The sequence below is a fragment of the Panthera leo genome, chromosome B1 (genome assembly GCF_018350215.1).
Source record: "Panthera leo isolate Ple1 chromosome B1, P.leo_Ple1_pat1.1, whole genome shotgun sequence".
Lineage (NCBI taxonomy): Eukaryota > Metazoa > Chordata > Mammalia > Carnivora > Felidae > Panthera > Panthera leo.
The window spans coordinates 186,999,090-187,021,063 of record NC_056682.1 but is presented as its reverse complement, the minus strand read 5'-3'; the positions used below and the strand labels follow the sequence as shown (position 1 = coordinate 187,021,063).

Genomic DNA, 21,974 nt, shown 5'->3' with positions numbered 1-21,974 from the left:
CATTTCTCCAAAGAAGACATCCAGAGGGCCAACAGATATGTGAAAAGATGCTCAACATCACTTATCAGGGAAATGCAGATCAAAACCACAATGAGGTATCACCTCACATCTGTCAGAATGGCCAAAATCAAAAACACAAGAAACAATCAGCATCGGCAAGGATGTAGAAAAAGGAACACTTGTGGATTGTTGGTAGGAAGGCAAACTGGTGCAGCCACTGTAGAAAACAGTATGGAGGTTCCTCAAAAAATTAAAAATAGGATGATCATATGATCCAGTAATTCAACCACGATAGTATTCACCCAAAGAATATGAATACACGAATTCAAAAAGATATATATCCCTCTATGTTTATTAGACCATTATTTACAATAGCCAAGTTATGGAAGCAGCCCAGGTGTCCGTTAATAGGTGAATGGATAAAGAAGGTGTGGTATGAATGTGTGTACATGTATATATATCACCTTATATACACACGGCTCAGGTTATGATCTCATGGCATGTGAGTTTGAGCCCTGCGTTGGGCTCTGTGATTATATTACACACGTATAATTTGATACTAGTCAGCCATGAAACAGAATGAGATCTTGCCATTTGCAACAACATGGAAAGAGCTACAGAGTATAACGCTAAGTGAAATAGTCAGAGAAATGACTATGGTTACCAGAGGGGAGGTTGGTGGGGGGATGGTTAAAGTAGGTGAAGGGGAGTAAGAACACACTTATCATTATGAGCACTGAGTAACGTATACTAATGTAAACTAATACAACACCGCACATGAACTATGCTGAAATTAACATTTTTAAAAATAATGCAACACATTAAATAACTTTAAAAAAAAAAAAAAAAAGAGTTCCAGGAATGGACTCCATTGAGACTAAGGACCAAACATGGTTAAGGACCGCAGTGCATCAATGACCAAGGGGAACATTTGGATCAGAGCAGCTTTTGCCCTCAGACTGTAATTTAAAGATCAGTACCTGAGGAACTTTATCTGAGAACAAAGTAACAGCCAACAGAACAGCCAATACTGAAGAACTCAGAGTAAGTGAATGTGAAGCTGACTTGTATGGTTGTACTTCATTTACATTCAAGGATAATGTATGTGCTGGGGGGTGGGGGGAAGGAATGATTAAGAAAACTAAACCTAAATATAAATCACTGAAAAGCCACAAAAGTGACAAAACAATATTAAGAGGACCAAAGTGATAAGACAAAGTAATTCAATGTAGAGACAGCTTTTGAGGCATTTCCATTTCAAAAAAAAAAAAATTCCGTGAGATCTTTTTACAAACTTGTAGCATTTAAAACTGTATTTATAAAATACATCAATCCAAACAAGTTTTGATTTATATGTCATAATCAGTGGAGTTAATTATGTAGGAGTCTGCTAATTGATTTACATAGAATTCTCATTAAAATATCCCCATGTATAAACACAATTAAAATAGAACTACATGCTTCTATTATAAAATACAAAAATGTATGGGGCACATGGGTGGCTCAGTTGGTTAAGCATCTGACTTCAGCTCAGGTCATGATCTCACGGTCTAGGAGTTTGAGCCCAAGTCGGGCTCTGTGCTGACAGCTCAGAGCCTGGAGCCTGCTTCGGATTCTGTGTCTCCCTCTCTTTCTGCCCCTCCCCCACTTGTGCGCGCATGTGCTCTCTCTCTCTCTCTCTCTCTCAAAAGCAAACAGTAAAAAAAAAATGTGAGACTGAAACAATGACAAACACCTATTTATTATATTAAATACAAGCCTGAAATGTTACGTAGATACACAGATTCCAAGAAATTACATTTCAGATGCTCAAAGTCCTGCTGGTGCTTTGACAATGAAAACGATGCTTTAGAGGGCTTTTCTTTTTAATTCATAAAAAAAGCAACAATCGGGGGGTATAAAATAAGACCCCAAACTTCAAAGTTTATTCAAAATTGTTTTGAATCCCTAAGGTGGCTGCAAACAGTCTGTTTTTACATAGTCCTGGCTTCAAGGAATGTGGACAACACGGTCTGTACGGATTTGTGCCCAGGAAGCCCACCGCCGCTACCCTACACAGTAGTCTCGTGTTTCCATAGCCCAGTCCTGACGTTGCCGGTGCTATCTGTACCCAGCAAGGGGCCCTCCTGCCCACTGCTTTTGATTGGTCCATTCTGGATGGCCAAGTTGAGTCCGTAAGACTTCTGCTGACTTTCAAGCTCAACTACAATTGGCTTCCTTAAGGCATCTTTTTTACTACTATTTGAAATAGGCTTTTCAAAATTTCTGCTGCTCTTGGGAAGCGTGCTACAGCCGTCGCTGCTATCGGGTTGGGGCGGGTTGTACTGTCTCTCTCTGTAGGCTAAATAAGCCCTTCGACTCCTCGAGTGTCCTTCATTGTTGCCCGGCCGGCTTTTAGGTAAGCCGTTCTGCACGCTGCCTTCCACGCTGGTTGGGACGTCATAGGCATACTCTCTTAGGACGGCGAGTCTGCTTGCCCGGTGTCCTTTACTTCTGTTTTTATGATGGCGGCTTGGGTGCACATTTGTTCGACACTGAACTTCTAAAGGTGCCACATGCATTTTGATATCATTGTCCATTGAATGTTCCGTCAGACTATTATCAAGCTGAGGCGTGGAGTTCAAAGGCAGGGAATTGGTGTGGCACTGAGCCGCCGCAGCCTGCAAGTTGGTTAACTTGCAGCCCTGGGAGGAATTTTTGAAGCTCGATGTACTCTTGTTTGTGCATGAAGATTCTGCACTACTGTTGGTGCACTTAGGCGCCTCTCCGTTCGCGCCACTGGAGCTGGGGGGCTGTACATTAACCTGCACGGAGTACGAGCTCCGGCCGGGGCAGCAGGTCATGATCCACGCAAGTCTAACATCCTCCCTATTGACGCAGTGGTGAACCACGATGAATGCGCTGAGACTCAAACACGTGGCTCCAAAAAAGAAGCTGAACACCAAGTCCAAAGGGTAATACAAGGAAACAGCCAAGGCCCCAAACATCCACAGGGCGACATATAAGAGCAAGGTAAGACTGGCCCCCAAAAGTTGAGAATGAAAAGTGTGCTCATTTTCCAACGCTGACGTCGAAATCAGAGACAGAGACAGGGAATCCTGATGGTTGACTTCGCCATTTTCATTGGCCGCCAGCCTCTGCTGCTCCTCCGTGGGCTCCTTCAGCTCATATTTGCGCTCAGGGTGTCTTTTCAACTGAATAAATATGCTCAGGAAGTACATACAGTTCACAAACGTGATGAAGCTGGCAGGCCCGTAGAAGGCTCCCAAGGAGGGTTCCCACGCCATCCAGCAACTAGGAAAGAAAATGGGAAACCAGTTCAGATGCTGCATGGCAACTAACTGTGCCAGGAACTGCAAGAGAGTCAGGGCCTGGGAAAGCATTAAAAGAGAAGCAACTGGGGTCAGGTACGCAGAGAACACAAAACACTCACTAGGGCGCATGTGGCCGACTGCCGTAATTCTTGATGTTCGCGGCCGCTGTTATACCACAAACTATGATGGGTATGCCACCGCCGATCAGGTAGAATCTGGAAGGAGGGACAATGTGAATGTCAGCTCATCATTCCCATTGATTAAGGTGCACACATCCCGGTATCTCGGTATTGCAATAGTCCTTCCTCAATGATTAATTATTATAAACTGGAGGTTAACTTTTGGAGGCTGCTTTGTTAACAATAACTTTTTAACAAATTTTTAAGTTTTTGTTCGGATAGGTTTTTTTGAGTAGGCTACCACATTTCCACTTGAGGAAAGCTGATCAGCTTCTGCCACCCTGTGGACAGGAAGAGATACTGCAGGTAGGGTTTTACCCTTTCCACGGGAATTCAGCAGGCAAACCAGTAAGTTAGTCCATTACAAAATGGACTTTAAGGTCTCGCTGTGCCATACAGTTCACACAAAATATGTAATAATATTAACTACTGATTAATGTCTGCCTATGCCTGCGTGTTGCAGGCCACCTCACTGCTGTGTATGCTTATCCCTAGTCACTGAGGCAAGGAAGGTGCCCCATCTCAGGCTCACACAGTGCCCAGGCCCCTCCTGACCTCCTTCCCATGGACTCACTGGGGACAGCAAGAAAAAGGATTGTGCAGTAGGAACTGAGGAGACAGAATGGCGGTGAGTCCTACCAAGAGAAACTTCTTTTCTTGACCAGAGCTTCTTTGAGCTCCCTGATTAGAGAAAATAGGAACTTTGTGCCCTGGCCGCATCCTGCTGGGTACAGTCAGAATCTTAACTCTGCATCTGCCAATTCTAGAGACACAGCCCCATTCCTGAGCTGGCTGGATAAAGGCAGTGCAGTAAAGCCTTGGATTGTGAGTAACCTGTTCTGTTGAGTGTTCCACAAGACGAGTAAACATTTCTAATAAATTTTAACTTGATAAACGAGTGATGTCTTGCAATACAAGTAGTCTGTGTTGCCGAATGTCACATGATCACAAATGGGCCAATGGTTCTCTCTCTCTTGCTGGGGGATTGTGGGTGATCATCTCCCATGCTCAGATGCTCGGTCTCAGGCTGCTGTGTTTGGCAGAGATCAGTGATTTTGCAGAACATCAGAAAGTACCCACAACAGGCCCAGTGTATTTTTTGTCATTTCAAAGCACTTACGGACAGTCCTTTGCTTTTCCATACAAGAGTAAACTTAGGAATACTTTGCTTCATTCTAAGTCAGGCTGCTTGCAGATATAGACCCCTTCCTCTGCTGCCTTATTGCCAGTTACATTAAATACAGTACATGACAAAAGTTTATTAATACTGTACTGTAGTCAACATCCGTTAGTGATAGTGAAAGTCGTCTGACACAATAACCCTCCTCTGGCTGGTCTCCCTCACACCAGCCACGAAAGTTCAGGTTATTTTATTTTTCTTTATATTTTGTATTTTATTATTTTGGATTATATTGCAGTAATGTAATCACTTTTATATGACTATTTTTGGGTTGTGGAACAAATCATCTGAGTTTCCATTATTTCTTATGGGGAAATTCACTTTGATATACAAGTGCTTTGGATTACAAGCGTGCTTCCATAATGAATTATGCTCGCAAACCAAGGTTTTACTGTATTCAAAACTTTTACTTAATGCTTGGGGTTATTATTTATTTTCTCAGAACCTAACAATAGGAAGGAATAGCTCTGAAGGATGGGATCCCTAAATCTCTTAATCAAACACCATCTCTCAGTTCTTTTAACCCAAGTGACAGAGGTGCCAACTCGCATCCTGTAACCTGACTCTGGTCAAGCACTCCTGTTTGTCCCTTAATCGTCCAGAGAACCATTCACTCCCTGAATCTTTTATGTTCTCAGGCATTCTCTTTCAGTTCTTCCCTTTACTTGCTATGGCCCATTTATTAAATATCAACATGGCCCTTGGGGCGCCTGGGTGGCTCAGTCGGTTGAGTGTCCGACTTCAACTCAGGTCATGATCTCGCGGTCTGTGAGTTCGAGCCCCACATCGGGCTCTGTGCTGACAGCTCAGAGCCTGGAGCCTGCTTCCGATTCTGTGCCTCCCTCTCTCTCTGCTCCTCCCCTGCTCACACTCTGTCTCTCTCTCAAAAATAAATAAAGGTTAAAAAAAAAATAAAAAAAAAATATCGACATGGCCCCAGGACCATTTTTTAACCAACTTCTCCCTGGGGGATTTGGTTCATTATCCTTGTCTTCAATCACCACACATGGAAAATGTCTCCTGTCCTGTCTGTAAAATGCCTAGCACGTCTTCCCTACTGAGTACCAGGTTTTCAAAAATGTACACTTCTCACAAAAAGTACTAGTAAGCCTGCCTCCCCTGTGCTTACCTGCCCCGCCCCCATTCTACATTTCCTGTATTATTTTCTCAGTTGACAGAAGCACCATGTGCCAAACTAAACTAGAGCAATTTGTAACCATCTTGGAATTCTCTCCCTCCCACACGTTTTAGATCCAGTTGGCCATCAACCCTAGAGAAGTTGCCTCAACTGTCTTCAACACACACACCCTCTATTCTCCATGATGCTGTTCTGGTTTCAGTCCTCATGGGGACTACCCTAATGACCTCAGCAGAATTCCTTACTCTCAGGCTCTCCAATTTTTACTCTATATTAATGCAAAGCTGTCCTTCTAAAGAGATAACTAGTCAGGCCACTCCCTTAGGTAAGTCTTCAATGGCTGCCCACATTTTAACATGGCTTCCAAAGGCCTGAAACGGAACTTTCACTCGGAATTCCGGCAACTCTCCACCACATACCGTAGGTTCCCGCCAAACTGCATTTCTTGAAATTTCCTCAGCTCACTCACCACATAATCCTGTATCTGGAGTGTCCCCTCTCCCCTTTGCTCTAATCCCTAATGAAGGATCATCACTAATGGTCAATACTTCCTAACACCATCCCCCCAAATTAATGGTGCCTTTGTTTGCACTTTCAAAAGACCGTATCTCCACTGTGCAACGTTCTTACACAGCCTGCAGCTGGTTTTTTACGGTCTCCTCACGCAGACTGTAAACCCCTCAAAGGCAGGACAGCTTAAGTCTCTGGTCCCGTGCCAAGTACACAGCCAGCATTCAGTAAACTCAATCACCATTGGTCAATTTTTACTCATCCAGCACGATAATCCATTATTTTCTTCTTATAATTTGAAGAAAGGTGTAACTCCAAAACTATGTTGTCCTTTGTAGGGAATCATTAAATTGAAACACACTTAAGTAGGTTAAAAATCTCTGACATGGCCTCAAGGAGATAAAAACAGTTAACATTTTCTTAGAGCCGATTAGATGCTGCTTCACACATTACGGCACTTAGTTATTCCCACTTTGTAGATGAGAGAGGAAGGCACGGAGAGGGTACAACCTCACGAAGGGCTTCCAGCTGGACGGCTGTGCAGCCAGTGCCCAAACCCAGGAAGCCCGGCTTCCAAGTCCATTATGTACTCCCCAAAACTTACTCAGAATTGTTTTGCTATGATGAAGCTTCAGCTAAACTGATGTTTCATGAACATTTACTATGAAACACTGAACAAAGATACCAAATACCTGAGCATTGGTCTTGGTGGAGGTGGTAGTTCATCAGGATCCTGGCATCTTTTAGCCTTTCTAGTGACTTGTTTGTAGATATTTCGAGCCGTCACTCCCACCCATAGTACTGTAGCAAGAGTGGAATAATGAAGAATTATTCCAATCTAGAAAGAAGATTGAAGACTATATGTAAGCTAAAAGGAAAAAAAAAAAATTCCCCAGTAGTAGCTGCCACCAAGGTTTACCAAAAATAACCGGTAAGTAACTTCCAAAAATATGATTCAAAACCAGTATGACAGTATCTTCTAAAGATCAGTTCCTCTACCCACGAATCAAACAGAGGACCCTAACAGACATGTGACAGAGGGTTATGTCCCCTAACAGACAAACCAACATTTGGATCTCGGAGGCCCACACACTACGTACAATTTATACCCAAGAAAACCCTTCATACACCACAGAATTGGCTTTTCAATATCTTTAAACCAAAGGTGTGTGTGTGTCAGGGATGCAATGTCATAAATTAGAGTTCAGTTTCGAAGGCCCGTTTTAAGGAAGAATGTAGAAGGCAAGGGTAACCAGAGACTGAAAGTCACAATACACAGAGAATAAGCTTTAGTGTGACAGAACAGAGTTGTTCTAATTCAGAAGTATTTACTATATACGGTGACGGTAAGACAGCAAGGTAATACACTGGTGGTTAAGAGGGTGAGATCTAGAATCAACAACTTCTGCCTGGTTTTAAAACCAGGATCCACCCCTTACCTGCTATGATACCTTAGCAGAGTCACATAACATCTCAAACATTGGTTTCTTCGTTGGTAAACGGAGAGAGATATGAAAGTAGCGGGAGACTAACTAAGAGAGCCTACATAAAGCATTTTGCACATTGCCTGGCATATGGTAAATAATCAAGAAAAATGGTACCTGTATTTTAAGTATTACTATTAAGAGTGTGCTTTTAAGTAAATAATGTCACCTCTCTAAATTAATTTTCCTCATTTGAAGAGTGGGAAGATTATCAATAACCATCTCTAGCAATTTTGTGGGGATTATATGGTTACAATATTTAAGACACAATAGGTACCCATTTAAGAGCAGGTAACTGTAGCACATGTAATGGTCACACTAATTATGTTTCTTCCCTCAGAGGGGTGATGGAGGGTATGTTTACCATGTGACTTGAGTGTGAAGCAACTCTAGTTGAAGATCAAATTCTAGGTGAGGCTATGTACTGTGGCTAAGAAAGCCTTAAAATCCATTTTAAGAAAAATAAGTGTGTCACTGGGGCATCAAGGACATAATTCAGCTTTCTTGTCTAACTACCATATTTTAATGTTTCCTTTTTAAACAATTATCACGGGTAACATCCTATTAATGAAAATCTTCAAGAAAAATTTTTTCATTCTAAAAAGATGGCTCTCCGATCTCAAGAGAATCGATCTGACTGCCATCACCAAACCTGTGTCAATAATACATGCATTTAGATTGTTGCCCAGAAATTTTAATGAGAACCAGTGAGCGCCAAAATCTGGAAAATGAAAACCCAATTCTTCTTTTGCAGGACAAAAACGAAGGTAGTCACTGTCCAGCCTGAACCTTACAGTGACTTGGGAAGGGCCGGCAGGCTGGATCCAGCTCGGCCAAATGAGAAAACTCAGATTGATTTTCTTTGTAAGGAGAGGAGTGGCTCCTTGGCTTCCATTAGTTTTACTGACTGTACTGTAAAAGCAAAATTTACAGAGGAAAGTGGAACAAAAAGCAGAAAATAAACCTTAAGCTATCTGGAGTCACACCAAATACTAGAAGTAAAAATAGTGTAAATGAATTTGGTACACAGACACCAAAACATTCAAGACAAATCACAATGGTAGGCTTTATGAGTGATGCTGAGGTCAGAAGAATAAGACTGAGCTGTGAAGTAAGTTTAAAAAATAGGAGTAAAAATGTTTTCAACATAGGAGGTGCAGGATGGAGCATTTTCTTGGTTTAGATCCAAGAGGGAAAACTCAACCTTTAGATTTTGAAGTGTTTTCTACGGCATTTCAAAATTTCCAGAAGTATTCATGCTGGAAATTACCGAAGCCTTCAGTCAAATATTACCAATAGCAGAATTTTAGGAGCCTGATGTCTCCTAGTAACCATCATGGAAGCAAATCTCCTGATATTCCACAAGAACTGGAATAAAGGAGAGACTGAGAACTGGCAGAGAGGGTATTCCTAGCTTTTGGAATGGGGTACTTCCTACTGTACTCTCTATCAGACCCTTGAAATACAATCTCACTGTCAAATTTCTTCCACTTGCGTTAGAAATGCATGTGGAGGGGCACCTGGGTTGCTTAGTTGCTTGAACGTCCAACTTCGGCTCAGATCATGATCTTGTGGTTCCTGAGTTCGAGCCCCATGTCTGGCTCTGTGCTAACAGCTCAGACCCTGGAGCCTGCTTCAGATTCTGTCTCCCTCTCTCTCTGCCCTCCCCCAGCTCACACACACACTCTCTCTCTCTCTCTCTCTCTCTCAAAAATAAATAAGCATTAAAAAAAATTAGAAATACAAGGGGAAAGTTTGTAAAGTTTGGGAATAAGTAATCTAATTTATAGGGCATGCAAATGATTAGTGAGGTCACCTGATCTCAGGATATCAATTTCCAAAGCTGTAAAATGGATATAAAATAATCATCCTAAAGAGTTGCCCTTGAGGGGAACCTGTGTGGCTCAGTCGGTTAAGTGTCCGACTCCTGATTTCAGCTAGGTCATGATCTCACAGTTTGTGAGTTCGAGCCCCACGTCAGGCTCCGTGCTGACACTGCAAAGCCTGCTTGGGATCCTCTCTCTTTTCCTCTCTCAAAATAAATAAAAAAATAAAACCTTAAAAACAAAGAAAAAGGAGTTGCACTTTATATATAGGCTACCTAACCACACTCACAAACTAGAGACCAAACATTATAACAACCATGCTTTTAACCACCAGTAAACCCAGTAAACCTAAGATATTACAGCATGTACAGCAAGTGTGCAAAAAAATTATCTTTAATATTCATATAATAATGTATGAATACATACGAAATAATAATAGTTTCCACTACTGAATGCCTGCTATGTGCCAAAAAACGTATTTAGACAATTTGTACGTGCTTCCATTTATCCTCCTAATGTCTCAACCACACCTGTTGGCTTCCAAATCCCATGCCCCTTCTATTGTGCTGTGTGTCTTCACTGAACAGTGAAGCACAGTGGTGAGGGGGGAGGGCCACCCGAGTCAAAGAGACTGGCATCTGAATCACACCCCTGCCACCTAACGGCCCTTGATTTGGGGCAAGCTGTTTCAAATCCCTACGACTCAATTTCTGTATTGATAAAATAGATGAGTAAGAAGTACCTCCCAGGGTTAACATGAAAGTTAAGATAACACATTTGCAGTAGTTGGCAAGTCGACTCTCTTAATATTCACTGATTAAATTTCCCCAATGCATTTCACGTGTCATTGCAGAAGAACTCTAGATAAGAGATACAAAAGGACACCAGAGAAGGTCAGCCAGCACTGTGCTTAATAGATTAAATCATGGATGGAATGGTAGAGGAACAAGGGGACTTAGGTAAGATCCAGCCAAATCTTTTCTAAGGAAAACCAGGGAAACCAAGGCCAGAAGATTAATTATCAAACAATTATCCGGCAGTGCATCATGACCCAGAACCCAGAACCTTTCCAACTGGGAGTCAATAGCCCTGGCTCCTCTGTCACTCAGCTTCTTATTCTCCTTCGACTCCTTCTGCCAAAGAGAGTAAAAGGCTGTAGAATGTACCCACGGTACCCCCTGGAACAGACAGAGTGGGAAGGACCTGGCTGGTGCCTAGTGGCACCTTGAATAACCTCAACCAATCACTGTGGGGTGGAACCTATATTAGAACCTGTTCTTGCAGCTCATAAAATATATGAGCACTAAAAAGGGAGATAAGAAACATAAAAGTACATTGATCAGGTACACATATCAAACTGCATGTAAGATACGTACACCTTAGGGTTCCGTTTTAGAACCTTAGGGTTTCCGCTGGAGGAACCTTGATGATCATTTAAGTTAATTAGCCCAACCCATTATTGTACAGAAGAAGCATTAAGTCCCTACCAGGTTAAGCGGGTAGTCATACTAGTCATTTGGCAGACACCGAATTTGAACCTACCTACTAGTGTCCAGAACCCCAGGCCAGTCCTGCATGCCTTCTACCAACCCCCCCGCTCAGCTGGCTTCTAACTGAACTATCACAACAGCAAAGCAAAACCAGGCATGTCTGAGTCAGAAGCAGCAAGAATGTCTTTCATAGAAGAAGGGGAAAACATTGTAAAAACAGAAGAACACGACATACGAAAACATCTAAAGACTTGCCTTTCCCTTTTTAAAAAATAAATAATTATGTAATGGACCTTCAGTGTAGAGGCCCCGGATAACTCCATGCAAATTCATCTCCTTTTCTTTCTAGAAATGGTATAAAATGTCATTCAGGGCAACGAAAGGCAGTCATCTTCACAAAGGCCTCTTTCTATTCATCTCCTTAGTGAAATAAATGTGTCTGCTTTGTGAAAACAATGACTATTTTTAGACAAAAGTGAGACTACCACTACCACCGCATGTGCTGGGCACGCTCCTAACAGCCCATGCTCAGGACGGCTCCAGGGTTGAATGTTTTCTACTATTTGTAAACAAAGGCCTTTTTCTGTTCGTTCACCCAGTAAGTACTTGCTAAGCATCTAGTATCACCTACTCTGGGTCAGGTCCTGGGCTGATCCCTGGATAAACACGGGTGAATCAAATCCAGGGGATTCCTGCCCCTGCAGAGCATCGCGTCCAGAGTCAGTAAACAGGTAAACACCAGTCGACTGCAAAGTTTCGGAGGCATCATGGAAATGTAATAAGTACCGTATGATAATGAGGGGAGGGGAGGGGAGGGACAGTATCTCTCAAACAGTAACAGTAAAACTGAGGCCCCCAAACAAGATGAAGAGAAATCAGAAGCGGGGAAGGACTGAGAAAACAGGAGACTATCTTCTGTGCATGGATTCAGTTGACCCAAGTCCCATTATCTGACCTGTCGTAGGCTCCAATCAGGTTTGTTTCTCAATGTATACTAATGGCCTACAACAGAAACATTCTGCACAACTGAGAGGTGATTTTGTCACTAGTGACAGCAGTAATAATAGCTACTATCTACGAGCACGTTCTGTATACCAGGTATTCCTGAGTTCCTTAATCCTCTCCATGATTCTTATACACACTCCTATTGTCAGTTAGAGGTCAGCTCTACAATACTAGATTAATTGCCAGCCTTAGGTTCAAGACACATTCTAATGACGAGACCAAGCATGGCCTGCTTTGATTTAATTAGTTACTGTTTGCAAGCATCTAGGAATCTTGATCAAAAGGTGAGACCTTGATCAAACCTGTATCAAATAACATAATCCCCTTCACCCCAGGTAACCACCCTATACCTTATGTTTACCATCTCTTTGCCTTCCTTCCTCAGCTTTACCACATCTACATATTTCCATTAAAAGCGAGCTGTTCCCATATTACTTTTTTCTTTACAAAAAAAGACGGCGGGGTGGATGTAATTTATGGGACTTAATTTTTTCACATTATGTTCCTAAGACTTACCCATATTGTTACACATTGTTGTCATTCATTAGTTCTGACTGCTGCATGATATCACAGTTTATTCATCCGCTCTCTCACCGATGGGCATTTGGGTTGCGTCCAGGTTTTTTCTATTGTGCACAGCGCTGCTATGAATATTCATGTGCATGCGTATACTCCTACACATGTACGTACACACGCGCACGTGTGCCTGTTGCCTACGGGCAAGCTCACCCTCTGATTCCAGGAGTGGGGCTGCTGGGTCTCAAGGTGTGTGCATGTTTAACTTCAGATGGCAAAGCCTCCCCAAATCATCCACTTACATTCCCACCCACTATGTATAAAACATGTGGACCCACATGTTCTTCATGACCCAGCAGTGTCAGGCTTGACTTCTGCTGACAGAAAAGGCATAAATATTACCGCATTGTCTTAATTTGCATCTCCATGACCACCCATGCTGCTGAGTACCTCTTCCCGTGTATACGGACTCCCTCAGTGTATACATTCTCCTCTATGAAAAGCCTGTCCGCTCTCACCACTTTTTCTACTGGGTCGGTTGGGACATTCTCATTGATTACAGTTTTTAATGTATTTTTTATCCTAATGTCCTTTCGGTGGTATGTATTAAGAAGAATGTCTTCCAGGTCTCCTAGGATTTCACTCATGTAGAATTTGAGAAACTCACCAGATGATCACAGATGAAGGGAGGGAAAAATAAGATAAAAACAGAGAGGGAGGCAAACCATAAGAGACTCTTAAATAGAACAAACTGAGGGTTGATGGGGGGGGGGGGGGGGGGTGGAGGCCAGGGGAGAGGGCAAAATGGGTGTTGGGCATTAAAGAAAGCACTTGTTGGGATGAGCACTGGGTGTTGTATGTAAGTGACGAATCACGGGAATCTACTCCTGAGGTCAAGACTAGACTGTATGTTAACCAAATTGAGAGTAAAAAAAAAAATTAAAAAAACCAAACAAACAAAAAAAGGAACAGTGTCTTCCAATTTGTTAGCTTGTCCTTCCACTTTCATTAAGGAATCTTAACAAAAGCTCTTATTTTTAATTCAGTTACAATTATCTCTCTTCTAGTCAATGCCTTTTAGTGTCATAATTAAGAAATCCCTTATCCCAAGAATGGGGATATTTCCCACTATGAATTTTAGCATTTTGGCTTGACCATGTTAGTTTTTAATCCACCCAGAATTGACATCTTATAAGGCACAACTGTAATGTTTTTCCACGTGGATTTTCCCAGCTCCTTTTTATTTTACTGCAGAGGTCTCTCTTTCCCTAACTGATGAGGCGTGCAGCCTCAGTCTCACACCAAAGTTCCACATGGGTCTGCCTTGGGGTCTCCCTTCTGCTTGCACTGGTCTGTGTCCTTCTCCCTACACCAAATGCCTCGGTGTTCATGACAAGAGCCTCACAAGCTCTGATGATCAGAAGGGCAGTCTTCTCGCTCTACTCTTCCCGTGCAGAAAAGTCCTGGCTATCTTTATCTTCGGTCCTTTGCTTTTAATGTAGATTTAAAAACCATCTTACTGAGTTTTGTAAAAAAAATTATTTAATGTATATATTAATTTCAGAGGAACCACCACTTTTCTGATATTAAAACTACCTTTCCTTCAGCCTAGTATATCTTTCCATTTACTTAGGTCTTCTTTTAATACTTTATTACTATTTTGCCTGTAAATCGCGAACATCTTTTATTATTTCTTGGTACCTGATATTCTCTGATGCCACATAAATGGCACCTTCACATTAATTATGTTTTCTCAGAGTTCTATTTCTGCAAGCTAGCATCAAACTCCTGCATGTTCCCCCTTGGCTAAACCTTCCCATTACTTCAAATAATTTATCTGTGAATTACTGTAGGATTTTTCGTATATAAATAATCACATAATCTGATAACTCAATTATTATCCCCAATTTATGGGTGAGAAAACTCAAACATAGAAAAGCTAAACACTGAAATCACAGGATCTTAAAGAGATATCTACACCCCCCACCATGTTCACTGTAACATTATTCACAACAGCCAAGAGATGGAAATAACTTACATGTCCATCAACTGGTAAATGGATAAAGAAAATGTGGTGCGTCCATACAATGGAATACTATTCAGCCATAAAAAGGAAGGAAATCCTATCCCATGCTACAACATGGATGAACCTCACTGAAAGACTTTACACGAAGTGAAATGAGCCAGTCAGTTGCAGAAGGATAAATACTGCATGAGTCCATTTGGATGAGGTATCTAAGTGGTCAAGCTCATAGAGGCAGAAAGTGAAACAGAGGTGGCCCAGAGCTGGGAGGAGAGGGGAGCAGGAAGTTGCTGTTTAACAGATACAGCATTTTAGTCATGCTAAAACAGGTTTCAGTCATGCAAGATGAAAAAGTTGTAGAAATCTGCTATACAACATTGTACTTATATTTAAACTGTACACTTAAAAGTTTATGAAGAGGGTGTATCTTTTTGTTATATGTTTTTTGCAATTAACAGACAAAGTTAGGGGTGCCTAGGTGGCTTGGTCTGTTATGCGTCCAACTTTGGCTCAGGTCATGATCTCACAATTTGTGAGTTCAAGCCCCACATCGGGCTCTCTGCTGTCAGGATGGAGCCCACTTCCGATCCTCTGTCCCTTTCTCTCTCTGCCCCTCCCCTGCTTTTGCTCTGTCTCTTTCAAAATAAATAAATAAACTTAAAAAAACAAACGTTAAATAAACTGTCCATCAAAACAGTAAACAGTAAACCTGAGATCCAAATCCAGGCAGTCTGACTCTTAATTACGATATGGCACCACTTGCTATCATGCATACAGAAAAAAATATGCAAATATAGGAAATACGGAGAATTTTAGGTCTATTCATATGTTGAATAATTTTGTTTTTTTTATACTTATCCTACAAGAATACTGTACTAAGCTTACATATAATAATTTACTTATTTGAAGTTACAAGTCGCATATTTTTAAACATGCTTTTTTAATGTTTATTTATATTTTGAGAGAGAGGGGGTGGTGCAGAGAGAGACAGAGACTGAATCTGAAGCAGGCTCCAGGCTGTGAGCTGATGATCCAGCACAGAGCCCGATGGGGGGCTCGAACCCACAAGCCGCGAGATCATGACCTGAGCCAAAATCGGACACCTAACTGACTCAGCCACCCGGGAGCCCCAAAAGTTGAATATTTTTTAAATTGTTCATATTTACCATACCTCACAAGTTTCTGATTTTTATATCTTCCAGTTAAATCTTTTTGAAGTTCCTATTTTTGTCATAAATAGGTGAAATAATTTTTAAAACTCTACTGTCAGAAAACATACTTTTCTCTTAGCTGAAGTCAGGGTCTTATAATTTTTTTAAATTAGATGTCTGCCACCATAACAGACATAACAAGTAGCAATGAATTCCCAAGGATAAAGAGACAAGCTCCCTAAGTCATGTGTTCAATTGTGAACTAAGAGTTCAAAACCTGAAATCTGGTAAGTGCCACTTGGCTTAACTTTCGTTAAAGAAAAATAACCTGAAGAAGCATTTTTTCCTTTTACAATTAATAAAACATGAAATTACTTTCTAATACCAGTATTTTTTTCCCATTCCAGTTTTTCATTCTGACTTACCGCTTGGCAGACACTGGCATTTCTGGTTTGGGTCACTCCTCCCACAAAGACCACACAGGTCAGGAAAATATGAAAGCACAAGTTCACAAGCATATGCCAGCCCTTGAGACTGATCCTAATCAGACTGTTGAAAGAAAGAAACATTAATATTCAGGCTAGTCCATGTGAAGCAGGATACTATGATATTCATCCACAAGTCAGCAATTCCACCAACACAAAAGGCCAGATGTAAAGGTTTCATGCTTAAACATTTTACTTAGAACACATACACTATCACACACACACACAGGATTTGAGACATTTAAGTCAATACAGTGTCTTAACATTTAACTTTATGACCAAAAGAGACAAGTCGTTTATGGAACTACTGCACCCACGAAAGGCTAAACAAATTCTCCATAATAAGAAATATCTGGGCTTCTGTTAGTTATGATGTCTTCTGACGGCGGGATTACTTGTTTGCTTCCTAGAGGTTTCTGCAAGGTGCCAATCTCTACTTTTTCTGACCTACTAGGATAACGCGTCTAAACGCCCAGTGCATTTCTTCCTGGCCTTTCGTAACAAAATGCTGAAATCTTTCTTTTTTTAACATCAAAATCTCCTTTTGTTTCTTAACTAAATGTCAAGAAATGCCATATACGTCCAGCTTAAAAAGGAAAATACATTCTGGCAAAACCTCTTGTGAAGTGAATTTCTGCTTAGCAAATCCCTCTAGTTCCTACCATAAAATAAAAGTTTCTGTAGCTCTGCCTCCAATTAACAGAAACCATATCCCACACTGAAATGCCACAAACTTTCTTACAAATGCCATCTTTAAAATAAAGAATATCGCAACCTGCAAAAAGTCATAAAACACACATACCACCACAGTCTGGAGCTGGACGACACGGCTACGGGTAAGAGGCCTCCGGCTCCCCTCACCCACGGTTGTCCCCAAGCCTCACCTCCCCGCCTCCAACACATCCCTCCCATGTTCTTTCCCAGATACAAACAGACTGGATGCTATAAAAGACGAATTTACCACTGCATGGACTAATTACTTATGTCTCAAACTGCGTGAAATGAAGGAGGCTTGATGCGTTCTCAAGGAACTGCTCTTACTTTGGAAGGATAGCACGGTGTTAAAACTCAGCTTTATCCTCATTCAAGGTGAAAAACACCCTCCAAGTCAAAGTCCTCCATTCACCAAGTTCCCCTTCTTACCTGCGATGGTATATGTAACTGACGATGACCGTCAAGAGGCTCAAGAGAAGAATGACAGCGGTGGTGTAAACCACGGGGTGCAGAAGACTGGCCGCCTGGGTGTAGAGTTCAGATCCCGTCAAATCCTGGGGGGAGAAAAGAAAGGACCATTCTGGGAGCACTGTTCTGGACACGCGGAGATGTTCTCCAGAGACTAAAACACTCTGACCTTTATGACGTCTTCATTTTATTCGAGGACCAATGTTTCATGCTGCTTTCCTCACACCTTACTCTGCCTGACTCCCACCGTGTAAACTACTACGGTGTGTGCACCTAGGCTGTGTTCGTGTATGTGTGTATGTGTACACACACACATGCATACATACATACACGCACACACGTACCTTGTTCTACGTCGGCTTTGCAAATCTGCATACTGACTTTGCTACAAGGGTGACGGACAGCAGCAGCCTTGTGATAAGGCACAGCCCAGCAGTACCTCTGAGACAGCCTAGCCCAGACAGACGTTCCCAACCTGTGCAGGCAAGCTTAGCTCCAAGGCCAGCAAACACAAGTGGACTAAACACCGTGTAAGGCGCTGGGGACACAAGGGTCAGACATGGGTCCTGCCCATGAAGAAATGCAAGTCACGGGGGAGAGGGATGCACGATCAGATCACAACAACGTCCGAGGACGGTAAAGGCAACACGGTTTTGGGAGCGAAGAGCTCAAAAATCAATACCGTAAAATAACGGCAAATCACTCATTTGGCATTTATGATAATCCAGGCACTAGGCCAGCACCTCACAGCAAGTTAACTCTATGAGGTACACAAATCACGGGCCCCATTTTATAGTTTGAACAACTGAGGAGCAGAGAGGTTAAGTTCCGTGAGGATTAGGTCCAAGAGAACGTGGCTGCCAAGTCTGTGTTCTCCAACACCATGCAGACAGTGCCCCCACTACAATGAAAACAGTAGACACATAAGGCTTCTTCCTCGTAACGGACCAAAACAGGCTGGGAACGCGGCTTCCGTGCCGGCCACAGCCACCATGCCAGACAATAAGGGTTGTAGAAGTCCAAGCTGTAGAGTCACCAGATCCCATCACCACATGATCCTTCTAGACAGACTCTGGAGGCTACAAAATGACAGCTGGATGCAGGAAGTAGTTCACAGGAAACACATCTTTAATCCGAAGGTGCCGGACACATCCAGAAAAGCTAGATGGAAAAGGGGGCAAATTTTCCCACAGAAGAATGGGAAGCCGACACAATACAATTATGGATCTAAAAAGATCTTATCAGAACACCTTAACAAGCCCCTCACCGTAACAAATGATGAACAGAGGCCTGACAAAAATCACAGTTAATAGGAAACTGGAGATGCAACAAGGGAAATTGAATTCCAGTCTGAGTGTTCCACTACGCTGTGATGAGTCTCAAACCTGCAATTCATCTATTTATTTGACAAACGTTAATTGGGTACCCGCCACGGCCAGGAGCTGTGCCAAACCCCGGGTATTCAGCGAACCGCGGAACACAGTCCCAGCCCTCAAGAGCTGACAGGCTGTAAACTAAGTACCAAAAAGAGAAAATACAAGAGAAAAGTCCTATGGCCACAAAGTCTGAGCAACCAGCCCTTGCGAGATGCCCACGAGATTAGTCAATAGCACAGGGCCTCAGTGTGTTCACATTTTGCCACAAGTCCAGAATATCAATGGGAAAACTCAAAAACACACTGGGGCAACGAGAGCCAGTTAGATGCTAGTAAAAGCAGACACGTTTCTTCTTCATTTCTACAGGAAACTACTATTCCAGTGCACGATGAATAACTGAAGATAAGCTTTCAGTAGCCAGGGTTTGGTCTTCAGACTCCTTCCGTGCACCACTCATTGTACGTTCCTCTAGGAAACGTTCAGTAACACGTCCCCACTTACGTGCTGGCTACGTGATTCCGGAAGAGTTACCCCACTATACAGTGAAGACACCACCAATCACCTGGCAAGGTCTGGGTAGGAGCCGGCGGGGGGCATGCAAACGTGCCATCCATGGGCCTTGTTGAGAGTAACAACACAGGTGGCTGCATAATAGCTAATGAAACTTTGGGGAGCCTGGGTGGCTCAGTCAGTTGGGCATCTGACTTCGGCTCAGGTCATGATCTCACGGTCCATGAGTTCGAGCCCCGCGTCAGGCTCTGTGCTGACAGCTCGGAGCCTGGAGCCTGCTTCAGATTCTGTGTCTCCCTCTCTCTCTGCCCCTCCCCTGCTCATGCTCTGTCTCTCTCTGTCTCAAAAATAAATAAAAACATAAAAAAAAAAAAAATTTTTTTTTTTAAATAGCTAATGAAACTTCAAACTTCGAATTCAGTTCTCAAAATATACCGTGTATAGTAATTACATTTAAAAGCCAGCACTGCGGAGCCTGGGTGGCTTGCTCAGTTAAGCGTCTGACTCTTGATTTTGGCTCAGGTCACAATCTCACGGTTGGTGAGATCAAGCCCTGCATCGGGCTCTGTGCTGACAGCATAGAGCCTGGTTGGGAGTCTCTCTCTCCGCCCCTCCCCCACCCTCTCTCTCCTCAAATAAACAAACAATATTTTAAATACAATTTAAAAAATAAAAGCAATTAGTATTTTCAAAAGCCAAGTAAATAAAACACAGTAGATGAAAGAAACTAGAGGCTGAAATAAAGGGCAAAGACTCTTATAATTCCAAGTTATAGCTAGAGAAAGGCACAGGTGCTACCGTCACCGGTTTCACAGGGCACTGCTTCTATTGGGGCATATTTACGCATCTTGAGAGACAGAGAGCCGGAGTTGGGGGTGTGACCAGAAAGAAAGGGAAAAAGAGAATCCCAAGCAGGCTCCGCTCATCAGCACCGAGCCCGACACAGGGCTCGAACTCACAAACTGCGAGATGGGGATCTGATCTTACAACTTAAATGACTGAACCACCCAGAGGTGCCCTACTGGGGCATTTTTGATGGTCACAATGAACTGACCTGCCCAAATGGAAAAGAACTCCTGCTGAGACACTGACCAAGGAAAGGGGTAAAGTGCCAGGCAGTAAACAGTTAACTTTAGGCTTTGAGGGCCAAGGGAGAAATTGAGGCTATTCTGCAGGTACTTATGAACCACTTAGTATATAACCATTTAAAAAAAGCAGCTGACTGCTCTGGGCCACCATGATTTACAGATGTCAGGTATAAAGGAAACAAAATAAGGTAAGAAATCCTCCTATCTTGATGGCATTAAAATCCAAGAATATAAGACTACTGAGACAACTGAGGAGATTAGGATAGTATAGAAGTTAAATATCTAAAGCAACAAAATACAAATCTGAATTAAAATTATTTTCAGTTATATACATAAGCTTTGTGATACAATAGCACAAAGATCACTAATACACCGCCCAAATATGACCACCAGGAGGTACCTGTGAGAGAAAAACTCAACATTTGCAAGTGTACATAACAGACCCTCAGAGTGATACTGTTCACTCTTTACGGTACAAATTTTAAGAAAATAATGGAGAAAGGAAGTGAAAAGTATAGTTTTTCATAGAAGCTAACTTTGCCAGAGCAGGCAGAGGTATCCAAACACCTGAAGGTGTTCCAAAAAAACAAAACAAAAAAAAAACAAGAAAAAAACCCCACACAAAGATGATGATTAAGGACCCAAATAAAGGGAAGAAGAAGAGTTTTTGAAAATCTTTGTTAACTTGATAAAAATAGATTCATACATTTGTATGTTACTTTTAGCCCAAGACTTACTAAATATAAAATCACTGGCAGTTTTAAATAATCCATTGTCATTATATTAATAATAAGAGTAATTATAGGGGCACCTGGGTGGCTCAGACAATTAAGCATCTGACTCTTGGTTTCAGCTCAGGTCATGATCTTTTTGTGAGTTCCAGCCCCACATCAGGCTCTGCGCTGGCAGGGTGGAGCCTGCTTGGGATTCTCTCTCCCTGTCTGCCCCTCCCCCACTTGTGTTCTCCTTATCTCCCTCATATAAAAAATAAAAAAGTATAAGATTAACTATCAATCTGTAATTATGTAAACTCACCATGATCTGAACAATGGAATCAAGTTCAAAGAAAATACCACAGGCTATCCCGTTTGTCAGACTACAAAGAAGTATTAAAAAGCTCACCAAAAATAAAATTTAAAAGTAGCTCTAAAATAAAAAATGAAGAATTAATAAAGGATATGACTTCTTTGCTGCTTTTAATTTTTCCCCTATGGAACAAAAAGGAATGTTACGATTTTGCTCCCCCTACCTCACACCATATACAAAGGTCAATTCCAGTCGAAATCATGGACCTATATGTAAAAGATAAAAAACATTAAAGCTTCTTAAAGAAAACAAAGAGTGTCTTCATAATCTTGAGATAGGAAGAGTTTTTTAAAAGAGGAAATAAAAAGCACTAACTATAAAAAGCAAAACTTTAGAAAAATTAAGAAACTCTGTACATAAAAAGACAACATTAAAAGAAAAAGGAAAAAGTCGCTTTTAAAGACTGAATGCTTGCACCCCTCCCAAATCCA

General features: G+C 42.0%; 1 protein-coding gene across 1 annotated transcript in view; it reads right to left on the bottom strand.

Annotated features, from left to right (window-relative positions):
• Nucleotides 1-1,716: 1,716 nt before the first annotated feature.
• ADGRA3 (adhesion G protein-coupled receptor A3) overlaps nucleotides 1,717-21,974 on the bottom strand; it is a 134,396-nt gene continuing 114,138 nt past the window's right edge. Inside the window, exons 15-19 of the mRNA XM_042936795.1 lie at nucleotides 17,445-17,569; nucleotides 16,242-16,365; nucleotides 7,014-7,159; nucleotides 3,434-3,529; nucleotides 1,717-3,294 (exon numbers count right to left, since the gene is read on the bottom strand). Coding sequence (XP_042792729.1) covers nucleotides 2,052-3,294; nucleotides 3,434-3,529; nucleotides 7,014-7,159; nucleotides 16,242-16,365; nucleotides 17,445-17,569 — 1,734 coding nt within the window. The 3' untranslated portion in view covers nucleotides 1,717-2,051. The remainder of the gene's footprint in view (nucleotides 3,295-3,433; nucleotides 3,530-7,013; nucleotides 7,160-16,241; nucleotides 16,366-17,444; nucleotides 17,570-21,974) is intronic.